At 47.2% G+C, this 27092-nt stretch overlaps 1 protein-coding gene across 20 annotated transcripts in view; it reads left to right on the top strand.

Moving 5' to 3' along the window:
• The window catches only part of CACNA1G (calcium voltage-gated channel subunit alpha1 G), a 146278-nt gene that overhangs the window by 80828 nt on the left and 38358 nt on the right, over positions 1-27092 (top strand). For 10 of the 20 annotated variants that reach the window (XM_064395827.1, XM_064395820.1, XM_064395813.1 and 7 more), the window contains exons 15-24: positions 3715-3783; positions 4659-4685; positions 6538-6631; positions 7211-7398; positions 8759-9205; positions 14696-14796; positions 15922-16045; positions 18924-18992; positions 19865-20049; positions 26349-26475. In XM_064395827.1, coding sequence (XP_064251897.1) covers positions 3715-3783; positions 4659-4685; positions 6538-6631; positions 7211-7398; positions 8759-9205; positions 14696-14796; positions 15922-16045; positions 18924-18992; positions 19865-20049; positions 26349-26475 — 1431 coding nt within the window. The remainder of the gene's footprint in view (positions 1-3714; positions 3784-4658; positions 4686-6537; positions 6632-7210; positions 7399-8758; positions 9206-14695; positions 14797-15921; positions 16046-18923; positions 18993-19864; positions 20050-26348; positions 26476-27092) is intronic. The other 10 variants (XM_064395823.1, XM_064395816.1, XM_064395831.1 and 7 more) reach the window with 3 other exon arrangements.

The raw sequence follows: 27092 nt of genomic DNA, 5'->3' as shown, positions 1-27092 counted from the left end.
TCAATGGGAGCTTCCATGAGGCATCCTGCATTGCTGGAGGCTTTGAGGGGCACATAGGCTTGAGCTCAACATTTTTTTCCAATGCCAATCCAGCTGTCCAGCTTGGAGTGGGTGTGCATGTCACCTGGTACCCTTCAGAGTGGGGACCTGTGATGCTCACCTGCTCCTTGCAGAAGTTTTCCAGCTGTTCAAGAACACCCATAAGGGGAGGGGACCCTTATACCCTGCCTGGGGCGTTGGTTGGAGAGGTAAATGCAACCTAAAACTCCTCACTAGAATCTGCTTATATGGCCTGTGCTTCTACACATTATCTCTGACTTTTTAAAGCATTCTGGAGTGAAGAAATATTATATGAGGTTTGTTGCATGTGTGTTATAATATCCTACCACCCTACAAACAGAACAGTTTTTATTATCATTACAATTTTTGAAGTTTGGAGTTAAATTAATGGAGTCATACCAGAATATAGTAAGAAGAATTTTTTTTTGTATCATCTCTCTCTTTCTACATGTTGGTGCCTTTCTTTTTTAATTGTTATTGTTGTAGCTGTTTCTGTCTGTAAATGTCCCCCACCATTCAGCCAAACGGACAATCACTGCTGGGTTCTCTCGAAGAGCAAAATGTTCCTTTGCCCAGTTCTCTCAAATACCAAAAATGTTCCCTTGCCCAAGTAAGAAGAGGTACAAAGCTCCTCGTCTGTTCCTGATGACAGCTTTGAAATCCAGCCTTTGTTCAATCTGCAAATTGATCTTTGAAGGTCACCAGCGCAGGAGATCACCTGGATCTTTGCACCCACTATGCAGAGAAAAGGACACAGCCTTTAAATGCAGCAGCCAATTTGCCAGCCCCTGGCCCTCAAGGGAGGCTGACTCCTCTGCTCCTTGGCTCAGTCTGGTTTTCCATGCAGGACCATGCTCCTGCTCCACCACTGCAGCGTGCTTCTTCCTGGGCAGCAAATTGTCCCTTGCCTTGTGGCCAGCTGTGCCATGGTGCAACTCCCTGTAAAGTCACGTCCTGGCTTCATGTGTTGTGGTTTTATTCCAGTGATGGTGTCCTTGAGGGTATGGCTCCACTGGAGTCAGGGAATTGCCTGCAGCACTCCTCAAATTTGCTCTTGGTAGTTTTCTGCAGCAGGGCTGCCCCATCAGCTGCCCCCACGTCTCCTCTGCCAGGGCAGCACGGGGCTGCTCCAAGCCAACTCCAGGATATCCAAGATATCTGTGTAAGCTGAAATGTGCTTTAAGTGCTGTGTAAATCAGGGAGGAACCTTGGATTTAGGACAGCACTGGGACAGCCTGAAGCCAGTGATGCTCATGCCAGTGCTGAGGTGATCACAGGGACCAGGAACCAGTGCAGCCCCCAAAGACCAAACCCGGGTTGTCAGTCCTGCACAGCCATGGCAATTTTGACAAACTCACACCATATTTCTATAATTTGTGACTCTGATTACACTGCTCTTTTATATGTCAGCCTTGATGATAGTTTTTTCATAACAATCTTCCTTCCACGTCCTCGTTATTCTGGGTTCTCTGCATTCATCCAGTAAGGTGTAATGGCACCAAGAGAGCCCTTGGCTCATCCCAGGTTTCCTGCAGCAGACTGGAGCAAATGTCTCTGGAGGTCAGGCCCCAGGTCTGGCCTTGCTGGTTTATGTTTATTCAGCTTTGCTGGTGTGTAGCTTTGTGAAAAGATCACATTCTGGTTTTTGCAAGCCAGCACACAGAGGATCCTCTCCTAAGCAGAATTAATAGAGAGATCATCTCTCCCTGTAAACAAACCCCAGCATCTAATGCCCATGTCTGCACTTGACTCTTCTGAGTTGAGTTTGTTGGGATTTTTTTTCCATTCTCCTTGAGATTTCTGGGCTGAAACACAATCCTGGGGCTGCTGCCTTTATCTCCCTGGTCCTTGAGTGCCTTTCCTCAATCCACAAGCACGTCGTTAATTTTAGTGCATGGCTTTGCAGCCCCAGTTGCCAGGCAGCAGATGACTATAAGCAGCTGAAAAACTAAAAGGGCCTCTTCCAAACTTTAAATACAGAGCAATATATTTTGCAGGATTGAAGTGGAGGAATTTTTTTTCCCCATTTTTTCCTTTAATTTGGAATTAATGCCTTTAATTTGGAATGTTTCCTTTAACCAGCTTCTCTCATGCAAAAGGCACAGGCAGGACTTTTTGCCATGTGATTATTTTTGACTGCACATTACCTGATTGAATTGGACCCTGGTGTTGGTGCAGGGAAGGTGAGCAGGGACTCTGTTTGATTGAGCTGCTAACTGGAAATTGCTGCGTGCCCACTCCAGTGCCTGCCTTGGAGACTTCTCTCTGAAGCAAGGAATGACTCCTCTTAGGCATAAAGCTCCTGTCCCGAGGGAATTCCTAATAGTGCTATCTCCAAGGTGTATTTTTCCATTGGTAATCCTCCCACTCTGTGTCCTGTTGTCCCCATCTGCCCTCACTTGTGGGTTTGATCCTTTCTGTCCTTTGTGCCCCACTCCCTCCCTGGCACCCCAGGTCCTCCAGCCTCCCCATCTTTTCTCTGCAGGATGCTACTTGCTTTCTAGAGGTAGCATCCTGGGGGAAATACAGATGTTCAACTTCTTCTGGGCTTTTGCCAAAGTGAACAGTCAATCTTCCTGCAGGAGAGATTTTTGGATGGTGTTTTTCTTGCACCCCTTGCCTATTGCATTCCTGTTAGCTTCAGTGGGATTTTCCTAGCGAAAGGAAAATTTCCATCTTTTCCCTTTAGATGGCTTTTCCATGTCTCTCTCTGTTACAAGCAAAGACTTTAAGTTAAGTGTCCATCACATTGCAGGCAAGACTTAAACTCTTCATCCCAGCCTAGGCTGGGATGAATTTTGTAACCATTTAACAGCCAGAGGAAAGATCCATTGCCCTGTAGGCAAGAAATTCAGCTGGTGGGATAATCTGTGCCCTACTGCTTCAGCATGGAGCCTCTTGCTGCCCCATGGGAGAGGACCAGGCACTGCCACACTGCTGAAAAATGCTGAGGAATACTGGGAGAGCCACCCCTGAGCAAGGGGAAACACAACAAGGTGAAAAATTATGTCTATTCTCCAAGTGAGCAGGGAAAGGCTGGCTTCTGGTGCTGTGAAATGTTGGGGTCCTGGGTGTGGCAAAGTTTCCCAGGATGGGGCTGTGCCCCCCGACTGCAGACTCCTGATTTAAACGGGTGTTTCCACTAACAGGGCTGAGCAGGGATCTGAACTCACTGCAGACTGTGTCTCTCCTTAAATTAGGCATTTCACCTGGAAGAGCACTGATATTATGTTAATCAAACATTCATTAAAAGCCTCCATTGCTGCTTAATGAAGGCATAATAAATAAAGATGCTATTATACAGCTGCAAAAAAAAATCATGTTTTCAGTAATTAGCTGGTGTTTCATTAGCACAATTATCACTTAGGAGCTGAAGAAAACTCTGTTCGAAACACTTAATTTAAAGGGTTTAAGGCTGGTCCCTTCAAAGGGCTTCTTTCTACCTGAGATCCCACTCTCACCTTGTGCTGAGTGGAATGGATCCAGTGCCTGGCTCTCCATTGCAGCCACACACTGCCCTCCTCCCCCTTCCCTTCTGCTTGCCTTCCTCCTCTCCTGTGTTTTTTGATTGCCCACTCAGTCCTGCTGTTGAAACTGAAAATTGAACCCCACCTTCCCCTTCCTCCCTCTTCCTTCCCCCCGTTTCTCCCTCAGGAGCTCTCCAAGCGAGAAGAAGCGAGTGGGCAGTTAAGCTGTATTCAGCTGCCTGTCGACTCGTCGGGGGTACGTACGGTGCATCCCACCGCCACCGTGCTTGTCTCTCTCGTGGTGCCTGGTCACACACCGTGCTGCTGTGCTCATCGTGGTGGCTGTCATTCTTTTGGGGTCTATTTGAGTGTTTTGGAAGTGGTTTTTTTTGGTTTGTCGTTCTTGTTGCCCTCATTGTTGAGTCAGCCCTGATTTTAAGTCCCTTCCTTCTCTGGGGGACCCAGGTAAATTAAGGTGGGTGCTTCAAAGTGGCTGATGTGGCTCCAGCCAACACCACTTTCTGGGTGCCTGCCCTGGGGAAGGCTCCCCAGGAGGCTGTCACAGCCTCTCCACGGCACAGTCACACCCCAGGGACCTCTCTGGGGACGTGGATGGTGGTGCTGATTGCAGGGCACGCGTGCCAAGGCTCCCTCATGCAGGTGGGGGAGGATGCCTAGCAGTGAAGGGACCTGGAATCAAACCTGTTTTGATAGGGCTGTGTGTGAGTGTGTTGATGTGTGTATGGGAGTCCTGTGCTCTGCAGGACAGGGTAAGACAGCAGCAGTTGCACTGTGGGAATGCTGAGATGGCCAGTGCAATGTCACATTACAGGATGTGAAATGGTCCCGCTCAGGTCCGAGGAAGCTGTGGATCTCTGAAGCACAGCACACCACAAAGCTCACCCTCTGCCAAACTCATGTCTCTTTTTACCACTCACTTCCCTTTCTGTCTTTTCCAAGAAGCCTGGCTTTTTCCTCAGCCCAAAAGCCCTTTCCCCTTGTATCCCAGTGTGTCAGTTCCTTTTGGTACAGGCTGGTTTAGTTGTTGTACTGCCTGGTCCAGCTTGACATACTCTCATTTCCCAAAAGGATTTTAACTCCCTGTTCTCTCATAACCCCTTTTCTATCCAGAAAGGCAAACTGGGAGTGCAAGAACAGGTAACGGGCAGCAGCACCAGCTGTGAGATGTTTGCCTGCACCGTCCCGAGTCTGGCACGTGGTGTTTGGGAGGGGATGCTCACTGCCCTTCAGACATGGGGTTTGGTGCTGGGGAAGGGGGTGGGAAATCCCCATGTAGTTCTGCTTTTCCCTCTCGGCACACATCTCATTGTGCCCCCTTAAAACTTTCCTTAGGGCTGTTGAAGAGCACTCCAGGAATATAAATCATGATAAATTCTTCCCAGTATTTATTTCTTTTTAATAACCCATTAGGGAAAATGAGTAATTCCTGGCAGGCCTGCTGACAGGCTGAGCTGGGAGCCTCTGTGGGGAGCATACCTGGAGCCAGCTGGAGCCCCTGCTCGCTCAGAAACTGGATCTGACTCCAGCAAAGCTCAGGCCAGCCTGACTTTACTGCTTCCCCTTGCAAGGTGCATTCCTGACCTTGTCAGACTGCATCCTGCAAGAGGAGCTTCCCTGAAAAGCACAGAAATCCTGAATCCTCAGGGGATTTTTGAGCCAACACTTCACATCACACTCTCTTTTGCCTTAAAAATAACTCTGTGTGTCCAGCCTGCCTGGAAAAAATATCCTTAATAGTTTAGTGACCCCACACTAAACAGGGGAGAGTATTGGGACTCATCCCTCTGGGGTTTTGATTAATAATGAGGTATGGGGCACTGACCTCATGATCCTGTGTTGGATTCATCTCTTCCTTCTGTCCCAGGCTGGGGTCCTTCTGAGATTTTAGAATCAATGGGTACCCTAGCACCAAACCTCAGCAGTGCTGGCCAGGGCTCCTGTGGACGCAGCTTAGCCTTGGTGGGGTTTTCTGGGGCTCCTGGGCTCTCACTGCTGAAGTGAGGATCTGCTTGGCTTCTCCCATCCCAGCATCTTCCCCCACCTTCCCACCTCTTCTCCATTGTGTCAGGGCTTGGTGCCCTTTGCCAGAGCAGTGGTTTCAGCCATGAATCCTCCTCGTTTTGGATGGGTATCAGTCATTCTGGCGAGCACCTCTGCCCCTCTTAGGTGTATCCTAACTATACCACACCCTAAGTGCCTTTCTGCAGTGCCAATGGACAGAATCAGGGTCTGTGCCACAAGACAGAGCAAGAACCCAGGCACCATGCAGAGAACAATGCTCAGCATCATCTTCCTCTACCTGAGGATGGATACCTGCCAGAGGAGGCAGGCCTCGCTCAACAACCAACGTTCAAAATGATACAGCAGAATTTAAACCTCCCAAATGATCCAGTGTAAATTCCCAAAACCCTTCTTCTCTTGTGTGTGGCAGCTGGGAGGGTCCCTCATGGCAGCTGATGTTGGGTTCTGCCACCTGGATCCTCTCTGTGCTGATGGGGCGTCCATGGACATGTCACATTTTTCATGTTGGAAGTTCAGGGTCTGTTGTGCCTTTTCTGAACCCTGGATTGCTCCACCAAAGCATCACTAGAAAGAGCCACACCCAGAGAGTTTTAGGTGTATAAATTCAGTGAGATTAGTAGGATCATCTTTTGTCCTCAAATTGTTCATCAATATTGGTCCTTCTCTAACATCTGCCACATATGCAATTCCAGCAGCAAAAATTAAGCAATAGTTTGGTTTTTCTCCTGATCCCTTTCTGGGACCATGTTCAGAGCCAGAGGCAATCCGTCTTCCTGATAGGAGGTTAATTAGTCTGTGGTATAAACCTGTGCATGCATCATTTTGTGGAAGGTGATGTTGCATCGTGGTACCAAGTTCAGTGGATCTGTAAGGTGTGGTGTTGGACACAGGAATCCATATTTGCAGAGGGCTGTCCGTGCACTGTGGCCCCTCAGACTCCTTGCTGAAGCTTTCTGTTTTGCTCCAGGGTGATGCTTCCAAGTCTGATTCCGAGGGGGATCTCTTCCCCCACAGCCTGGAAGAGGAGGGAGAACTTAAGAAAAACTTGTCAAATCCAGCCTGTGAGTAATAACCCTGGGAGGACAGGCCCTTCCACAGAAATCTTGCTTTGCTGTGAAAACAGTGTGTCCAAAAGGAAAAACCCCTCCTAGAGGAAATGCTGTAGTCCCAGTTGTGTCATGCTTGACTTTGCAGCAGGCTTGGGGTGGGATTGTGGGATGCAGGCAGGGAGAGACATGATTGCATTTGAACAGTTAATTTCCCCATCAAGCCCCAAGTCTGGGCTTGTTGGGTGTCTCTGCTGGAGGAGTTTGGAGAAAGAGGATGGAGGGAGTGGGCAGGAATTTCCCAGGGCTGCAGCTGGTGGGTGTTAATTGGAGGTTGAGGGGGCAACAAGTGACATTTTGGGTGTGCTGTCCTCTACCATTGATACCTGATCCCATTGACAGCGGATCCCATTCCTGTTTGACATCCCCTTGCTGGGCTGAACGACCCAATTCTCCAGAAGGTCTTTCTGGCCCACATCCCCCAGGTGCTCAGAGCAGAGCCTTCCCTGCGCAGCAACTTCACCTGCCCACGGGTGGGCTGCAGGTGTTCCCCCTTGAGGTGTGACACCTAGAAACCCTCCTGGTGTCTTCCAGTGACGGCCCTGAGCGACCACCCGGAGCTGAAGAAGAGCCTGACCCCGCCGCTCATCATCCACACGGCCGCCACGCCCATGCCCATGCCCAAGAGCGCGGTGTTCGGGGACGCGGCGCAGGGTTACGAGTCCCGCCGGGCCAGCGGCGTCTCCGTGGACCCCGTGGCTGTCCATGAGCTCAAGTCCCCGGTACTGGCATCACCTCCCCCTGCAGACGCTCAGCGCGTCCATGGGGCTATCCATCCATCCATCCATCCATCCATCCATCCATCCATCATCCATCTATCCATCCATCATCCATCCATCCATCCATCCATCCATCCATCCATCCATCATCCATCCATCCTTCCATCCATCCATCCATCCATCCATCCATCCATCCATCCATCCATCATCCATCCATCCATCCATGCATCCATCCATCATCCATCCATCATCCATCCATCCATCATCTATCATCCATCCATCCATCCATCCATCCATCATCCATCCATCCATCCATCCATCCATCCATCCATCCATCATCCATCCATCCTTCCATCCATCCATCCATCCATCCATCCATCCATCCATCATCCATCCATCCATCCATGCATCCATCCATCATCCATCCATCATCCATCCATCCATCATCTATCATCCATCCATCCATCCATCCATCCATCCATCCATCCATCCATTCATCCATCCATCCATCCATCCATCATCTATCATCCATCCATCCATCCATCCATCCATCCATCCATCCATCATCTATCATCCATCCATCCATGCATCCATCCATCCATCCACCCTCATCCATCCATCCATCCATCCATCCATCCATCCATCCATCCATCCACCCACCCACCCATCCATCCATTCATCCATCATCCATCCATCCATCCACCCATCCATCATCCATCCATCATCCATCCATCCATCCACCATCCATCCATCCATCCATCCATCCATCCATCCATCCATCCATCATCCATCCATCCATCCATCCATCCATCCATCCATCCATCCACCCTCATCCATCCATCCATCCATCCATCCATCCATCCATCCATCCATCCATCATCTATCATCCATCATCCATCATCCATCCATCCATTCATCATCCATCCATCCATCCATCCATCCATCCATCCATCCATCCATCCATCATCCATCCATCCATCCATCCATCCATCCATCCATCCATCCATCATCTATCATCCATCCATCATCCATCCATCCATCCATCCATCCATCCATCCATCCATCCATCCATCCATCATCCATCCATCATCCATCCATCCATCATCCATCCATCCATCCATCCATCCATCCATCCATCCATCCATCATCCATCCATCCATCCATCCATCCATCCATCCATCCATCCATCATCTATCATCCATCCATCATCCATCCATCCATCCATCCATCCATCCATCCATCCATCCATCCATCATCCATCCATCCATCCATCCATCCATCCATCCATCCATCCAGCCGTCCCCGCTGGCCTGGGGCGGCTGGCACGGATCTGACGCGCTCCCTGTCGCTGTCCTTCCCGCAGCCCAGCGCCCGCAGCTCCCCGCACAGTCCCTGGCGTGCCAGCAGCTCGTGGAACAGCCGCCGCTCCAGCTGGAACAGCATCGGCCGGGCGCCCAGCCTCAAGCGCCGGGGGCAGAGCGGCGAGCGCCGGTCCCTCCTGTCCGGGGAGGGGAAGGAGAGCTCGGAGGAAGGGGACAGCTCGGATGAGGAGCACTCCAGCCGGGCCGGCAGCTTCAACGGCTCTCTGCCTCACCGCATGGAGTCGCTGGAAACAAAAGGGTCCTTTGACCTCCAGGATACTCTGCAGGTGCCTTCCCTGTATCGGACCAGCAGCATGCACAGCACCAGAACGTCTGTCTCCGAGCACCAGGACTGCAATGGGAGGACCTCTCCAGGTCTGCTGCTGCACCAGCTCCACCTGGATGAGCCCCACCAGGATGGTGATGACGGCGATGATGAAGGTAGCATGGTAAGGAAGTGCCACGTTCTCATTTTAGGTTTTATGACTTGTCAAAATAAAGCTTGTCACTTTCTTGGGATGCACAAGTGGGTGCAAAAGGGATTGGGTCTCACCATCACCACCAGACTAGACAAGAGTCACCCAAGAAGGTCTCTAGGTAGTGGATGCTCTCAGAAATGGGATTGGTATCCAAGTAAGTAATACATGCAGTATCAGATGGCTCATGATGGAGACATCAGGGCAAAACTGTCCAGATTCCACTAAACCATGCAGACTGAAGGCTATTGGAAGTACTTGCTTTTATGGGTTCATTTTTGGTTTTCTTTTTTGTTTTTGTTTGTTTGTTGTTTATTTTTTAAAAGCAAAACAGGTAAATCTCCCTGCTTTCCAGTTATTATTCAGTTTTGTGCCTCCACATCAGCATCAGAAAACTTCTGTAGGCAAAGAAAGAGCATGGCTTGGACTCCCATCCCCATGGTGGCATTAGTGCCGTGGAGATGGTGGGAATTTCAGAGACTCTGCATTAATTTCCATCTGAAGAGGCATTTCACAGGCCTGAAAATTGTCATTTAGGAAATATAAGCTGAAAAGACTGCAAGTGTAGGGAAGGGATCAGGGTTCCTAATCCTTTTTTCAGGTGGATGTTTGTATCTTAAATGGAAAAAAGGGGAATCTGACTGCTTTTCCAAAGCTGTTTGCATGACTGGCATAGTTGGGCTTGAGTTGGGCACAAGGGTGTCGCAGTTCTGGCTATCACGTGTGCATTGGGGCCAGTTTTGGACTGTTTCCTGCTTGTCCCAGGTTATCTCTTTGTTTGATTATACCTTGCTCCCAGATTTAAAAGTGTGATGGTCTGATGTGTCATCCCCAGGGGGGACTGTTTCTTTTGGGGAAATAGATAGGCTTGGTAGAGATGTGATGGTAGCAGGGGCTGCTCTGAGAACAGAAAAGCTGCAGATTGTGGACATGATTTTACTCTTTTTCACTGACTTCACTGAATGAAAATGGAGCTGGGATCATGTGAAGGGGAGTGAAAGGTGGCATTGACTCCAGAGTCCCCTGTTCCTTACAGGAGGAGAAGGAGAGTTAGTGCTGGCAGAATGGAGTCACTCAGCCGTGAACCGCCTTTGCAAAAAGCCATTATCCCATTTCATCTCCAACGTGGATCCTCAGCCTGGGATTTTTACTCATTGTCTTAACCTGCTTTTTAGCTTTCATAAAATAAATTGAATTTTTAAGAAAAGGAGCAGTAATTATTTTTGGAAAAAATTCCCACTATTAGAAGTGTTGAAGAGACCATGCTCTTTGTTGCTGACTAGGGTTTTTTTCCCTCATTCTCCAATGTCTGCTACTTTTCCAATCATCCTACCAGTCCCTTCCTTTTCCCCCCTCAGGATCAAAAGCCAGCAGTCCCCCTTGTTCTGGGCATGGTGTGATGAGATGTGTCCCTCCTCTCCCAGCCACTGCTGACAATGAACTGTTAAATAAGATTTTTAATTTTTATCATCTGCTTTACCAAACATCAGCCTCTGTGCATTGAGCTCTGGCTGTGGAGGGTGTAATCACCTTAATACCCTCCCATTAATAGTCAGAAGCAAATGCCAAGGGGAAGAATTGACAGAATAGGGAAGATAAATTTGTCCTAGCCCATGGGATAGCCTCAACTGGGATACCTGCTGCTAGCTGTGCCTTTCCCATGCTCTGAAATATGTCTTCTCTGCAAATCAGTAAACCAGATGGATAAGAAGATATTGCTTAGATTTAAAAAATGAGCCCCCAGGTTGCAGGGCTTCCCGATTCCCTCCTGACATTTGGGGAGAAACTCTGCTCCTAAATTAGCCTTGATAAAGTTGGGCAGGGGGAGGGGGAGAATCACATTTTAAATTTAAAAAATGAAATAAAAAACTACCCATGAACAAAAGAAGAGAAGAACTTGACTATTACTCAGATCAAAGTAATCCTAAATATGCCCTTCTACATCAAAGCTTTGCATCCCTCCTTGCTGCCTGGATTTGATTGTCTCTGTGCAGAAATTAATGGAAGAGCAAAGGCTTCATCTGGATTTCCCAGGCTACCCCTACATTAGTGCAGCTCTGCTGCCTTCGATGAATTTCTTTATTTCTTCAATTATTTTCTTTATTCTGAATTTCCATCTCTCTGAGGGGCCAGAATCAGGCCCCTGACAGCTTCTCTCCCCAGAACTAGGAAACCAGGGGGCTGAAATCTGTTCTTTATCGCGTCACTGCAGACAAGAAGACTCTCACAGAGACAGTGATCCACAGCTTTCTTGGGTTCCCGTGGCTGTGACCAGGATCAGGGATCTGCTGCCAGGTCTTTGTTGTTTCCAGCTGCTGGATTTTAGGTGCTTTTGGGTGATTTCTACCCAAATTGCTCAGTGCTCACTGCATAAAGTAAGGAAAATATTGAATATGCAACCAATGTGTCCCCTCTTCTCCAAAATGTCACTGCATTTTACTATTTCAGCTCCTTTTCTTTGCCTATTCCACTTTTTCTCTGTGGGGTATGGTCCAGCCATTCCCAAACCCTCTCAGCCTGTCCCTGTTGCATATTAAAATTAAATGATCAGGTCTCAAGCATCTCTGTGCAGCTTCCAGCTTGCCTGGAGGTCCTCTGCTGCTCACAGAGCATTTTTCAGCAGCTCCTCCATCCTTATAATAAATCTTTTATAAATCTAAGCCTCTTCCTTACTCTGAGGAGTGCATCAGTCATCTTTTATTGCCAATTGCCTTCATCCTACCCTCAGAAGTGCATTAATATCTGAAATTCCTAAAAATAATAATAATACTTTTAAAAGCAGCTATTTATCAGCAGCTCTCATTGCCGTGGGATTGAGGGGCTTCATTCCCACTGCTGCCTGTTAGCACCCAGCATCTTCCCACATCCTGGCTCCTGCTGCCTCTGGTGAGGGATTTGGGTGGGCTTACCCAGGGAGATTTTGTCCAAGTCACTGGCAACTGAATTAAAATTAGTTTTCTTGTCCCCCACATATTTGTTCATCCTGTCCAGGTGTGGTTTATGAACAAATAGGTGTGATTTAAGCCATATAATTGATATATTTGAACATAATGCAGGCTTGAGCAGCAATCAGCCCCATTGTCAGCACTTGGAGCCTGCCTGGACCTCGCTGGGAAAGCCTTGGCCAGGGCTGAGGCTGGAAACACTCTGGGTTTATTTCACAAATACCTTACTTTTGGCTCAAGTTAAGTGAACTGTGCTGTTTCCACTCCATGGTGGAAATATGGAGTAATTCCTGTGAGTTTAGGTTTCTGGGGATGTGCTTTGCCCTGCTCAGAGCAGCTGGGCTGCAGCCCCAGCTGAGTCCTGGTGCTCACCCTTACTGTAACCCTCTGAACAGAGAGCCACGATGGGAGATCACTTTTTGCCTTTGTTATCTGATTTAGCCCATTAACTGCAAGCTGCAACAATTAGCCAAACCCCAAAATATCTTTGGCATTAAAATTGGACAAAAGGAACATAAAGAATCATTCTCTGCTGCTGACACATTACCATTCACTACAAATCCCCTTGATAAATACCAGAACTGCTTTGAATAATAGATACTTCTGGAAACCTTCCAGCTCACAAAATGAACTGGACTGAGTCGTAGCTATTACTCCATGTCCAGAGGCTAGGGTAGCAATTGCTGCTCTCACCACAGCTTTGAGCAGACACCTGATTTTTATCCATTTATTTACCTTTGTTAAATCTATGGATAATTGGACTAACCAGGCTGCTTGAAGGGATAACACAACCCCAAGGATGCATGCCCTGTTAAATACAGTTTAGAGAGAAGGGAGAAGTTCTGGCTCTTTGCCTGAAGCTGGAAGAGATGTGAGAACATCCAAGACAATCAGAACCCCACTGGTGTGTGGTGTGTGTGTAGAAGTTGAGGGAAGAATGGATCACTGAAGGATCAGGGTAGAAAGCTCTAACTTTTCTTTTTGTTATTCAAACTTTTTTTCTTATTTGCCAAGGTGATTTTCATTTTCTGAAGGGTTCAGTTTGTCACCAAGGGCTTTCATTTAAACAGGCACTACACCAATTATTCTCCATCACTAATGAGACCCTAGTCTGAGTGTCTGTAGGAAGAGAAAGCACTTCTTCTACTCCACTCAATTACTCTAACAAATCCCATTTTTACAGTCCGGAGTACTTCAAGTGCCAGCAGTTTGCCTCAAAATGAATCCTCCCTCCCTATTTCCTAGATGAAATAAATAAAAATGCCTTAGTCCTGGAGTGCAGGTGCTCCTGGGGTGAGGGTGATTCCTGTGCTGTCCTTCACACCCCTCTGTGGCCTCACAGCCCTGAAATCTCCAGAAGAAACTTCAAAGAGCTCATGCAGTCATATTTCCAGGTCTGCCCATCAAGCCCAGGTGGTAGCAGAGAAATAAGGCTTATTAAAGAGCAAGAATTGTTTTTTATTAATCTGGAAAGTGACAGTGCACACACTGGTTTGTGCATTTACCTTCTGGTGCATTGATGTGGAAGGGCTGGGGAAGACCTGGTGTGGTGAGCAAGATGTTGGACTGGCTTTTAATGGTTGTCCATGCACAGGGTGCTAACACTGCTTTGCCAGTGGGATTAAAGATCTTGATTTTCCTTTGGAGGTCTATGGATGAGAAGGTGATAAACTTATATCAGTTGTAGCAGCCAGGGTGAGGCTTCCCCCTGACATCCAATTTTTGATGTCTTTGGTTGTCTTGTTGGCTCAGGCTTTTGCAGTCTACCCTCCTGACCTGAAATGACCTTGCAGACAGCCTATAACATAAGCATGCATGGCTGAGGATGTGCTGTGTTTTCAAGCAGGAATTAATTTGCATGAATTGGATGGTCCATGTTCATGCAGGTCAGGCTGACCACGGTGTTCCCTTCTGGCTTTTTAATCTCCCATCTAATCTCTTCATGCTGAATGAGAGGCAGATGATCACCGTTGTGTTCCTGGACCAAAGCTTGGGCCTCAAATGATTTCTTCAGCTTTACAGTGGTGCGTGGACACAGGGCTTGGCCCAGCAAGCAGCAGGAATCCCTCCCTCTGCTCTCTTTATAACCTCTGACATAAGCATTCTATATTATTTTTTAAAAAAACAAACAAAAATATCCCACAAAAATTCCCCCAAAATACAGTAGAAGGTTCAGGCAATACACCTGATGAGTATTTAAAGGCACTGAGTGGGCAAGGGTTGTATTTATCCTGTTTGTCCTCTTGGATAACCGTGTGTCAGATGCAGTTACCATGCAGAGGAAGAATCAACACCGAGCGCTGTGAGCTCACAGGGCTGGCACAGCCCTCATCTGGCTGCCAGAGCTCTTTTCCCTGCCCAGGGGAAAAAAATAAAAAATCATTTTATTTCAGCTTTACTGAGCACTTGAATATAAGTTTTTAGTGATAAGCTGCCCCGAGTCCTTCACATGGAAGTTTTGGGGGGTTGTTGTTTTAACAGTTGTGTATTTTCCTCCCACTCTGTACGTTTCCCTCAGAGCAAAAGGGACCGTGTGAAGGCCTGGGTGCGGGCACGGCTCCCTGCCTGCTGCAAGGAGAGGGACTCCTGGTCCATCTACATCTTCGCCCCTCACTCCAGGTAAGGCAGGGCACTCGGGCAGAGCTGGTGTGGTAGGATGGATGGTAACAATGCATGCCCTCATTATATCTGCCTGTTTGTCCCAGATGGGTCTCTGTATGTCAGTCCACAAAACTCCCAGCCCTTCCTTTGCCCCAGCATGACATCAGGGTTGAATAACAAACAGTTGCTGGCTGCAGAGGGCACAGGAGTGTCCAGTCAAGACCCACAGCTCAGGGCATGGCTGCAGCTTCATCAGGTTCCTCATTTCCTTTGGTAGTGAGCCAGTGCTCTGCAAGTTTTTCACTTGGTGGAGTGTGATGAGCTTGGAGCAAGGGGGAGAGGTGCAACATTAAGGAAAAAAATCTGAATTTGCCCCACCACAGCAAAAGACTCCCTGATCTTCTCAGCCTGCCCCCTCAACTTCTCTGTCCTCCTCCTTCCCTTTCTCTCAGAGAACACCCTCTCCTTGCTTGAAGGCCCCCAGCTCTGCCCTTCCCAAAGCCTAGCCATGGGGAGCCAGCAAGCTCCATGCTGTTCAATGCATTCCCCCAGACATGCACCCATGCACCCTAGGGTTTCCTGTGCTGGAGCTGAGGGCCCTGGACAGCGTTCAGGTTCATTCATACAAAGATTAGAGAGATTTTCAGAAACAGACTTTGGGAAATGTAACACGGTATTATAAATCCTGGGTCAGTGTACAGCCATCTGTCACAATAAATAGCTTCTGCCCCTTGCTTTCGTGTGTGCTCAACCCTTATGGGCTCACTGGGAGTATTTCTTCCTTTATTTCAGCTAAACCTGAGCACCAGGAAGCAGGTAGAGGGGCAGATCCAAACCTGGCTGTGTGTCTGAGTCATGGAAGCAGCCGCCCCATTCCGAGTAACCAAATCCCTCTGTGAACATTCCCAGGGCTTGAAATTTGTGGCTCAGTTCCGTAGATCAGATCCCTTTCTGTTCATAACCCAATCTGCCCTCGGTGTGCAGCTCTGCCAGGGAGGGGATTGGGAGATTGGAGCTCATCTGCTTTGCAAGCAGAGTGCTCAATTCCCCTGCTATGCATTGAGCTGCTGCGTGTCTCCTCAGCCAGCTGAGCATTAATAGCTAGTCTGTGTCTACTCTTTTTTTTTTTTCTTGTCTCAACAGATTCCGTCTGATGTGCAATAAAATCATCACTCACAAGATGTTCGATCACGTCGTCTTGGTGATCATTTTCCTGAACTGCATTACCATTGCCATGGAACGACCCAAAATTGAGCCTCACAGCGCTGTGAGTTTCTGAGGTTTCCCTGTGCTCCTCGTGGGGCAAACACATGTGGCTTGGACCCCACTGCTGTGCACTCGGTCTTTTTTTCTTTCTCTTTTTAAAATGGGAAGGTGCCCACACCCCCTGAGTATCCTTTGAATTAGGTGCAGCAACTCTCCTGGCCCCTATCCAGCCTCCTTTTAAGGCACAAGTGCACAGATCGTGGCCTGCAATATATTCAATACCTCATTTCTGGAAGCACGATCAAGGTTTTAACACATGACATAGCATGACATCTGTCTTGGTTTCCTTTCCTGAGAAACCTTCAAACACTTTTCCTCTCTCAACACAACGTTCACTTCTTCCATCTGTTCCCCAGAGGCACGTATGTGTGGTGCAAATGGAATGGGGGAAACTGTTCATTTCATACTCTTCTCTCCCCTTTGTGTATCAGCTTTGTTGTGACACCAGAAAAGCTGAACTGATGCAGGCACTGCAATGCCAGTTCTTGGAACCTCTTTGTTCTAATATGCTATATAAGGATTCCTCAAACTAGACCCTCACAGCACCAGCACCCAGCATTCAGGGGGGCAGAATCTTCCTATTGCTCTTTTATTTTACCATGGATTGGGGCTGAGATGCGCTGGGCTCTTGCTGATTTATCACCCAAGACTGCTCATATCACAATTGTATAGAATCCTGTTTTGTTTATGTAGGCGTGTCAGGCTGTTCATTTTTGTGGATTTTCAATGTAAGATCTTAAAACTGGAGTCGAGGCTGCTCTCTGCCTATTTTAAGCATTCCCTAGTAGTCCTTCTTACTGTAACAGTTTGCCCAGCAGTCCTTTCCCAAAATCCTTTTTTTTTTTCAGTTCCCTTGCAGTCGTGCACCAACTCGCAGCTGCGAGAAGAGAGCAGGGCTCCCTGCCAGCTGATGTAGCAGGAGGAGATCACCCTGCTTATCCCCAAATGGGGCACCCTGAGAACCTCCCTTAAAATCCTAAATGCTTCCTTTGAGCCCCTTGCTATTTCCTCTGAGAGTTACCACTCCCCAAGAGTGGCTCCGAAAGGAGCTGCAGGTACACAGAGAAAGGAAATGGGGTGACATGTGTGAGTTGGAGGAGTCCACAGCAATGAGCTGTGGCACACAAACCCAATATTTCATACAGGAGAGGAGGAACTGTGATGTCCCCTGGCACTGGGAGAGTGCTAAGAGGAAAGGAGACAGGGCCTGGTGTGAGGTTCATCACCATTAGGTTTTACAAGGGAGCTGGACCATGGCCTGGCAGCTGCAGAGGAGAAGGGGAATGCTGAGCAGTGGGGCAGGGGATCCAGGAGGAGTGCACGGGCCCTGCCTGTGCAGATGGAGCTCTCATCTGGAAACTGAGAGAGTTAGTTTAATTTGAATTGTTTAAAATAATTGTTCTTCACTTCCCTGAGCTGTGGATTTTCTAACTGCTTCAAGTGAGTTCTCTGTCCCTGTCCCAGTTTCAGCTGGCTTATCAGAGCAGGGGCTGCTGCTGCAAGCCAGCATGTGGTCCCCACTGCAGAGTGAACGACATGGACCGGGGAGATTATCCTTCAAAACAGCCACGTGCTTGCCAGAGAGGAATGCAATATCCTCAGTCTCACCTCCATTCTATTGCTGTTTTATCTCCAGCTGCACAAGCAGGTCCCTGTCCTCTCCCTCCTGCCCAGTGCCTGCCCCTTACAGCAGCCTTTTGTGTGGCAGTCAGCTAACAACAGAGATGTTTCATATCACAGCTCATGCAATCACAGTACAGGTCTAGGACCTAATTAATTATGGACCATATATGGAAACAAGCTACGCTGTGGTTCCTGAGTCACTTCCAGTAAATCATGATCTGGCAAGCGAGAGAGTTGCCAAGGTGTTTTGTCTTGTTTAAATTGCATCTCATTTTGAGTGAGAGATCTGCATCTCTTATGGGACTGCTCTGTAGGGAGAGGCAGAAATAAATCCAAAACTGTTAAAAGCAGGACTGGGGCCAATTGTATGTGCTCATATATATGTGTACACACATCATCATTCCTCCAGCATCTGCCTTCTGCTGTCCATTTCTCAGTGCAGGGAATCAGAAGCTGTCTAGGGGTTAGGGTAAAGTGTAATTTATTTAATAATCACCATTAAAAAGAAAGGTTTCTGCTAACTATGGATAGGGAACCAGTCCATGGTCTCATCTGTAATCTCTAGCTGCTCTTGCTGATTGGTAGCACTGAGGAGGGCACGGTCTAGTGGGTAGTGCAGGGGACTGAGAAATGAGGCTGTTGGGCTTCACGCCAGGTCTAGACCATGGCTTTGGGCAACAGAATTAACCTTCTGGGGGCACGTCTCAGCTGGCATAAAGCCCTGGAGCATTCCTGGCTTTGCAGGAGCCATGATAACTCATGCCAACTGCGCTTCAGCATCCCACGAGTCCTGCTGCCTCACAGCTCTGTCACTCTAATATTGACTTAATTTCTAGGAGAATTGGGAGCTCAGTGATATTTACACAATGCAGTGATTTCTGCAGGTGAGAGGCAGGTAGAGATTTGTCAAGCACGTTTCAAGGAGGGAACATCTCCCTGTTTCCGCTATGAGGGGAGGATGATTTGGGGGAAATTAGGGAGGATTTGGAGGAAGATGGGAAGGTTTGGGGGGGGAGGTGCTGGCCTTTGTCCCTGTCCATGGTGCTGACGCAGAGCCGGGTATTGGCAGGGCTGAACCATGCAGCGTTATTGCCTAAATATTTGGATTTTGTCCTCTTTGCAAGCAAACAGTCCAAGGCTTGTTTCAGCACAGAATCAGAACAGTTTTCAACCACCCAAATATGCACGGGGGAGGGGGGATGCACAGCTGCAGAGAGCAGGCTATAAAACATTGTCTCTCATTTTCTTTTTCATAGGAACGGATTTTCCTAACACTCTCCAACTACATCTTTACAGTCATCTTCCTGACTGAGATGACAGTTAAGGTAAATGCAGGTGAAGGATAAGTGTGCCTGTATTAGTTGTTTTTAATTATGGTGGACTCACAAAACCCTTAGGTCCACCAGCTGCAAGTGTGGTGTATATTTTCCTCTTCTGAATCATACTCAGAATGCCCACCATATGCCTTATTCCAAGCACGTTTTACATCAGAACAATTTCACTGAAGTTGCTCTTGATTTACACCATTATAGGAGCAATGGGATCCTTGAATTCAGCAATCCTGTCCTATTCAGCAAAGCTCTTGAGCACATGCTTAACTTCAGCCATGCATGTAAGTCCCATTGTCTTCAACAACCAGTTGTCCTCAACAACCTAAGCTGCTGTGTGCTTTCCTGAGGACGGAGAGACTTAAGCACTTTGAAACACTTTGCTGGATTTGAGGCAGAAGGCTCGGAAACCCATGGCTGTAAATCTCTCTTGAGTAATTCATAATCATCTAACTGAAAAATTGCTCTTTCTTTGGAAAGTTTTTCTAGTTTCTTTATTTGCAAAGCTTGTACATGATTGCTTGGGTCAGCCACTCTGCACCTTCTCTCCTGCAGTCTACAGGAATAAAATATGATAGAATTTTTTTATGCGAGAGCTAAAAATGTTAGGAACAGTTTTGTGCAGGTAGGTTTATCTGCATTAAAAGTACATCAGCTGTAAGGGACAACCTGGGATGTTTCTGCAGCAGTATTTTCATAGTTCTTTCAATAGAACACTTGGCTGGTTTGTCTAATTAGGCTTCTGTACTGGGAAGCAAATAGACTCACAGACTGGTGTCTGTAAATAACGCGTTCCCAGCAGGTTGCTAACTGCAACAAACACGTTGGACACGACGGTCATAATTTGTTGCAACTTGGTGTCTGGGCAGGTGGTGGCACTAGGCTTGTGTTTTGGGGAGAAAGCCTACTTGAAGAGCAGCTGGAATGTGCTGGATGGGGTGCTGGTGCTCATCTCCGTCATCGACATCCTGGTCTCCATGGTGTCGGACAGCGGCACGAAAATCCTGGGCATGCTGCGGGTTCTGAGGCTGCTGAGGACACTGCGGCCCTTGAGGTGAGTGGAGGCAGGGGAAGATCTAAGGGCGTGTGTGCCAAAGGGAGGGCTGAGCATTCGTGCAAGGGAAGATGAGACAAGTGCACAGTCTGTAAGCGGTGTCATGCCAGCCTCCCGCAGCTCTGCACACAATGGCAGTCGGGCAGGTCCTGCTGAACTGCAAGAGCTCTGGGCCCTTGCTGTGTTTTGGGACCAGCCCCAAATGCAATAGGAAACTGATCAATGCCTCTTTTGCTCATTAAAACACACATCCCCTGCTATTTATGTTCTCGTTTGCTCTGTGCAAAGTGCAGCTTAACAGCTTCTTCTCCCCCTTTCCTTCAGGCAGTCAATGGCTTTCATAACAAAGAAGGAAATTAGTAGCAGGTGGTAGATCATTTTTAAGGAAGCAGAGACTCAACTGTTGCTTAACCTAGAATGCAAAGGAGCTTTTTTCCCCAGCTCCCCGTTAATTTTAGAGAGACATTTACTTTGAAAATGACCCAGACAAGATGAAAACATTTGTTCTACTAACTTGGCCCCCCAACTCTGTCATCAGGAAGTATCTCATGCTCCAGGGACAGGCTCCACTCCGACAAGAACCTGCCCAAGGACCAACCTCTTATAAAAAGGCATCTGTTTGTGACCTGTACCCCAAGGCATGAAGGTTTCTCTTCATGCTAAATGCAGTTCCTCTTTAATACCATTGTTGCTGCTCCTGTTATGCAGCAGCTAATAAACCTTCCTGCTCAAAGCATCTTTGTGTGCCTGTCATATCTTACTGCTGCTTCCTCCATAAAAAGGTTTGCTTTGAATCAGGATTTTTCTCTTTCAGAACAAAAAAATAGGACCCTGCTTCTGATAGAAGATGTTGTTTTACTACCCCTGTGTGAATAATAAGTCTAAATAACAATGGCCATGCCTATACATATCTTTCAAACATTCTCAACAGCTATAAAGGACATTCTGTTCAATTGGTCTGTATATGTGTGTTGTACCTGGTGAGTTTTAGGATGTGAGCTGCTTTTAATCATTTTTATCTGGACAGCTGGCACCACTGGGGTAGTTCAGCTCCCTCACTATGTAAGTGGGCTGTATTGCTATGTGACTTCAATTTAGGCTCTTCTTTCTTTGTGTGTCCCCTGGTATCTCATGTCAGCTGCAGTTTCTGGGGCAGTTTCTGCCCAGTTGCTGGTTGGGTTGATTTGCACTGCTCCTCTGTTTCTGATGATTTTTGACCCATGTTAAGAAAACCTATAAAATAATCTAGATGGCTCAGGGTAAAAGAAAGATTGATTTAACTTCTCTGAAGTGTAGAATGCAAGTTTCTTTTCTGATGTTCCATAGTTAAATCAGATTTAAAGAGAGACATTTGTGTTGTGCTGATCTCTGCTGGAGTCACCTGTCTGACCTGGTCAAAGCCCTGTATTCTGCTTTATACATCTGTAGGACTGTCTGGCCAGGACTTGGGTCTTTTTTAACTGGAGACTTCCTCTGCAGTCACCTATGTGCATGAATAATCTGCAATTACGGGGAATAATCCACTCAGTAATTGCAGGCTGAAGGAAGACCTGCCATCTGAAGCATGGGTGGGATTAGGCTCTTCCATTGCTATTGCATTCCTATTGCTATTTGATTTGTTTTCTCAAGAGAGCAAGTGCATGTTTTCAGCCAACATGCTGCTTTTTACTACAAAAGAAATGTAAAAAAAAGACAGCAACAAGCCCATTCCCTAAATATGTTCAGGATCAGTGCTGTTCTCCCATTATTAGATTTGTAGGAAGAGAAAAAGCAGCCATCAGACTGGGAGCTTTTCAGTAAGTCATAAATCTCTGCCCGTGGGAGCCCATCTGCCTCTGTGCCGCACATCTGGGCTGCCCTGAGCAGCCTCTGCCCACAGCTGCTCACAGCTGCCCACACTGCCTCTGCTGCAGGCTGAGCATGTGGCCAGGGATCACATCCTCACTGCACAGCCTGCGATGTGTGGCTGCATCAGCAGGGAGTGACAGCTGGGACAGGGGACCTGAGGTCTTTGCACGCTGTGGCATCACTTACCATGTCTGGGTGAAGCGTCTCGTGGAGGCTGAGCCAGGTTTTCTTCAGGAAGGCACAAGGCAGAGACCAAAGCAACTGTTCTGCTCGCACCACAGAGGAGCAAACCTGGCTCCTTCTGTGCTCCCTTTCTGGGGACACTCCAGGACAGGACTGCAGGAGGACACCCTCAGTGAGAAGCCAAGCCACAGCTGTGTGTGTCACACTCAGCTCAAGGGCAGAGACAGCCCTACTGCTCTGTGCTGGCTTTCCCACTGGATGGCCTGGAAGGGGGATTCTTGCAAAAGATCCCCCTCACTCTGTCTCTTATTTTCTTCTGTGGAAACCACCCCATTGATTTATGCAGCACACAAAACCCCACACGGTTCTGCCCTCTGCCCAGACATTAAAAAACCCATGTGTCAGTCGCGGGGTTTTGATTGCATGATTGATTATCAGCCTCCAAATTGAATCCATGAAGATTCGAGCCCAGCTTTATGACCAGAATTACAAAAATAAATTCACAGAGGAATGACATTTAAAGATGTTTCCATGACCCTCTGATGTTTCAGCCAGTAAAGGGATTGCTTATACAATAACATTCCTTCCTAATGAGTTCAATCTGCTATTGTTGGGATCAAGTGTTATAGCTTAAGATACGAGAGAAATCAAAATTGAAAATGCATTCAGATTTAATGTGGGTGGACTTCAGGGCTGTTTTACTCTCTACAGAGCCCAGGTTTTGACTTCTAAAGCATACAGATAAATTATTCACTTTTATACTATCATGGTCTAATAATAATTTCATAACTCTCTTCTATCTATCGTATTATCACCTTTGCTAATTTTCTTTTAATCTGTGGAGGAAGATCTTCATTAATGTTGATCTGTTGCCTCATCTAAGTGGTGCTGCTTCTGGGAGTTCTCATCAGGAAGGTTTAATATTGGTAAGGATCCAACTGGAATGAGGCTGGCAGTGGGTTTGGAGCATCTCACGCCAGGGGTTCAACAGTGTTGGGAATTCTCAGACCAGAAGAACCAGGGGGAATTAGAGGGATTAACATTTCTTGGCACCAAAATAAAGAAGAAAGAATGTCTAATTTCAATTTCCCTGTTTGTCATATGCCTAATGCAGAGTGGAATTGTGCTGAATGGAACCTTGTGAGGTCTCCTTTTCTTGCACAACTGCAGGGCTCCAAATCGGCTGCATCCTTCATCCGTAAATGGCAGGAGTGTGGGTCAGATAATAAGATTTTACAAGCCTGATAGCAGCAGGATCTTGGCAATACTGGTGAGGTGTGGGGATGCTGTATGTTGACATATTGGAGGTGGTACTAATAATCTGGAAAAGCTGAGAATTTCATTGACACCCCTTAGAGAATTGTCAGACTCTTAGGAGAATATCAGGAATCTTCGCACAGACTTGTCTCTGTGTAGGATCAGGCCCTTGGTCTGAGGCAGCTCCAAGGTCTGAAAGTTTCTGTTATCAAGAACTATTATTTTTCAAAATCTTTTCAAAGTCTTTTCTCCCTGTAGTGCTGAAAACAGCACTGGCATGGAGCTAAACTGGTGGCAGCTTTTACCCTAATGCATTCTAATTTGAGGAATTCCCTGGTTGATCAAAACGCTTAAAGCAGCCAAATGCTGCTGGTTTTCAGCCCTTTTTTCCTCAACATGCACATGACTTTGCAGATTCAGACAAGTAACCTCCTATTTTCCCTCTCAGCTGGATACAAAATAGTACCTCACAGGGGAAATCACTTTATTATTTCTAGAACAGCATTTTTTAATAACTGTTGGAGAAAAGGATTTTTAAACTCTGAAGACTAAATTCCTTCCTTGTTCCCCAAAATTTAAGGATGCTCCAGTAGTTCAGACCATAGACCTTCATTTTAGAAGACTTGACTTTGGTTCCATCCTGCATGACAGCGGACAGAAGTCCATGATCCCTAAAGCCAGGATCCCTAAAGGCACTAAAGGACCTAATTTATACTGAAATAATTGGAATTGAGTTGCCTTCGTACCTCTGAGAATGTGGCTTCCCTCCTCCTGTGCCTCAGTTTCCCACCTGTAGTTTGGCAGGTGTTGTATTTCACCCAGAACTGTGCGAGGAATGTGAGGGGTGTGAAGGTCTTTAGTCCATCTGAGAAGCTGGAGGAGATGTTCAGCCTCAGCCTGTCCAGCCCAAGGCTTGATTTGTGCACTCAGACATGCCCTGTTAGGCTGCAGCACCTGGCTCATTGAGTTGGGCACACTGAGCTGATCTTCAGCCTCGTTTGCTGAGCTGGGCTCAGCTCTCAGCCCCGTGGCAGCAGCAGCAAGGTCTCCAGGCTGTCCTAATCCCTGTGACCAGTCCCCCCAGGGCTCATGGGGTGTGCAGCCTCCTGCTCCTTCAGCCATCTCACCCTCCAGCTCCTTCCCTAAAATACCCAGATCTGAGTGTCAGGAAAGCTGAGGCATCTGAAACAGGGAGCCACAGCACGCACCTGGCAGAGATGCTCACTGTGAGGAGTAGCAGCATCTGCTCTTTGTGTTTCACTGGTAAGAGAACAGATAAAAATACCACCATCTGCTTCTTTTTGAAAGTGATAACTGATGAGTTACCCTTGACATTTTGAGTAAATATTTAACCAGAGAAAAAAGGAAACAAGCTTTAGCTTTTCAGGATACGGTTTAAGCCCAACAGTTTTGGTAAGAGCTGGTGGCTGTGCTTTGAGCACTGCAGGTCATTCAACTTGCAGGCCCTAGGGTAGGAGAGGGATGGTGCAGTTTGGCTGTGGTCCCAGATGAGGCCACACATGATCAGTGTGAATGTGTCCATGGGGATCTCTGCTGTGAGCACCGTGCCTGGGAGAGGGAGTAGGGGAGACCTTGGACTCTGTCCAGGCAGCAAAACTCATACAGAAACAGCAAAACAGTGTTTCAGGTGGTGGAGCCAGATCTGGGGAGAAATGGGAGAGGTGGTGAGAGGACTCCCATGGCAAAAGAGAGATCCAGGCAGAAACTGGAATGTGAGGAAGTTTGGGACACATTTGAGAGCCAACTTTTCAAAGGAGTCACCAGCAGCACCCAGAAACACACAGGCACTTCCCTCCTCTGACTTTCATAGCATTTAACTGCTTCTGAGTCATGAAAGCAGTTTCTATGGCATCAGTACAAACTGATTTACAGAGCTAGTGGAATGCTTAATTCCAGTTGGCATCAAGAGGAGGGAGGCATGTAACCCCTTCAAATGCCTTTCTTGGTCCCCACCTTCAAGTCAATGAACAAGATTATTGCATATCTTGTTCATCTTTCCCAGCATGCTGAGATGACTTCTCTAAATCACACAAGACTTGTCATTTCTTTGCAACATTAACCTTGAGAGTATAATACAGTTTCTACTTTTTAATTTTTTTTTCTTCAGTCATGAAGTCCACATTATGCTTCTTCAGCTTTCTGATATGATCTAACCTTCTGTTATGAAATTCTGTGTGATACCAGACAGAGAGGAGTGACAGAATTTAGGTCAGATGCTTCCAGTCCTGCCAGTGAAGTTTCACCTGGAGGACAGTCCTGTTTTAGAGCTGAGGCTCTACAGTGGGTTTAAAGCAGAAATTGTGATGGTCTGAGGGGTAGCTCAGGTCTCTGTACACAGCAGCACTATAAGGACACAACAAATTCTTTTTTAGGATGAGAGTACTGAAAACACTGGCACAGATTGCCCAGAGAGGTGATAGATGCCCCATCCCTGGAAATATCAGGGGCTCTGAGCAACCTGATCTAGTAGTGTGAGGTGTCCCTGCTCATTGCAGGGGGTTGGATTAGATGGCCTTTAAAGGTCCCTTCCAACACAAACTATTCTGTGATTCTGTAATTGCTACAGATGTGCAGGCAGATGGATAAGAGTGGCAGCTCCATTTCATGGACTGAGACAGGGAAATCAGGTTCTTGCCTAAATCTGTATAGGAAAGGAAGTGGAAGGTCCTCTCTTTGTAGTCCTAGACAGGCTACAGGCATGAAAGTCTGTGTCTGTGGATGGCCCAAGCAAAACAGCTGAATTTTCTGGCCTGGCTCCTTGTATGTTTTCTCCTTCTCCTCTTTATTTACGCAAAGCTGACCCTTCCCTCCAAGACCTCTGTCACTTTACAGGTCAGTCTTCCAGAAATGCTTTTTCCATCATGATTTTTGAGTAACTTGTCATTCTAAAAAGTTTTCTAGTGCTATGTTCTTCATATCTTCTATCTTGATAGAAGGCAAAACTGGGCAGGAACGGGACTAACAGCTTTTGTAATTACTTGCCCCTACAGAGTCATTAGTCGAGCCCAAGGACTGAAGCTGGTGGTGGAGACTCTCATGTCATCCTTGAAACCCATTGGGAACATTGTGGTCATCTGCTGTGCCTTTTTCATAATCTTCGGGATCTTGGGAGTTCAGGTGAGTCTTCTGTAAGCCTCAGCACCTGACCTGAAAGTGCAACAAGCCCCAAATTGCCTCGAGTCAGGGTGTCTGTACACATGGCACAGTGCAAGGCTTTCTGAACTTGAACTGATGTCAGGATGGATGGGGTGTCCATGCTCACTGCAGGGAGTTGGACTAGGTGACCTATAAAGGTCCCTTCCAGTCCAGCCCATTCTGTGATTCTATGGTCTCTCCTCTACCTTTTTTCTAGTTACAAACTGATAGCGAAATAGAAACTCAAAGCTGAAATCATTGGCTTGTAAATTCCAGAGAGACCTTGAACTGGAGATTCATTCAGATTCTGACAGTTTGTGTAACTGAAAGCTTGCAGAAACAAAGATTTCTGAGTCTGTTTCCTGCCGGCTCTGCTGGCAGTATTCTCAGTCCCAAAGGTGCAGGAACCCAGGGGGAAAGTGGCAGTTTCCAATGCAATTGGTTTCTCATTACCTGGGAAGAAGAGATTGCTTCATATAAATATTCTGACATAACACTTACTTCTTTCTGAAGTTTATCTGATCTGTCACAGCCGTCTTTTGGAAAGCAACTCTATTTGGCTTTGTTTTGGAGAGGTATCTCATATAATATTTTACACT

Source organism: Passer domesticus, chromosome 20, assembly GCF_036417665.1.
Source record: "Passer domesticus isolate bPasDom1 chromosome 20, bPasDom1.hap1, whole genome shotgun sequence".
In the NCBI taxonomy this organism is placed as follows: domain Eukaryota; kingdom Metazoa; phylum Chordata; class Aves; order Passeriformes; family Passeridae; genus Passer; species Passer domesticus.
This window is presented reverse-complemented; position numbering and strand designations above follow the sequence as displayed.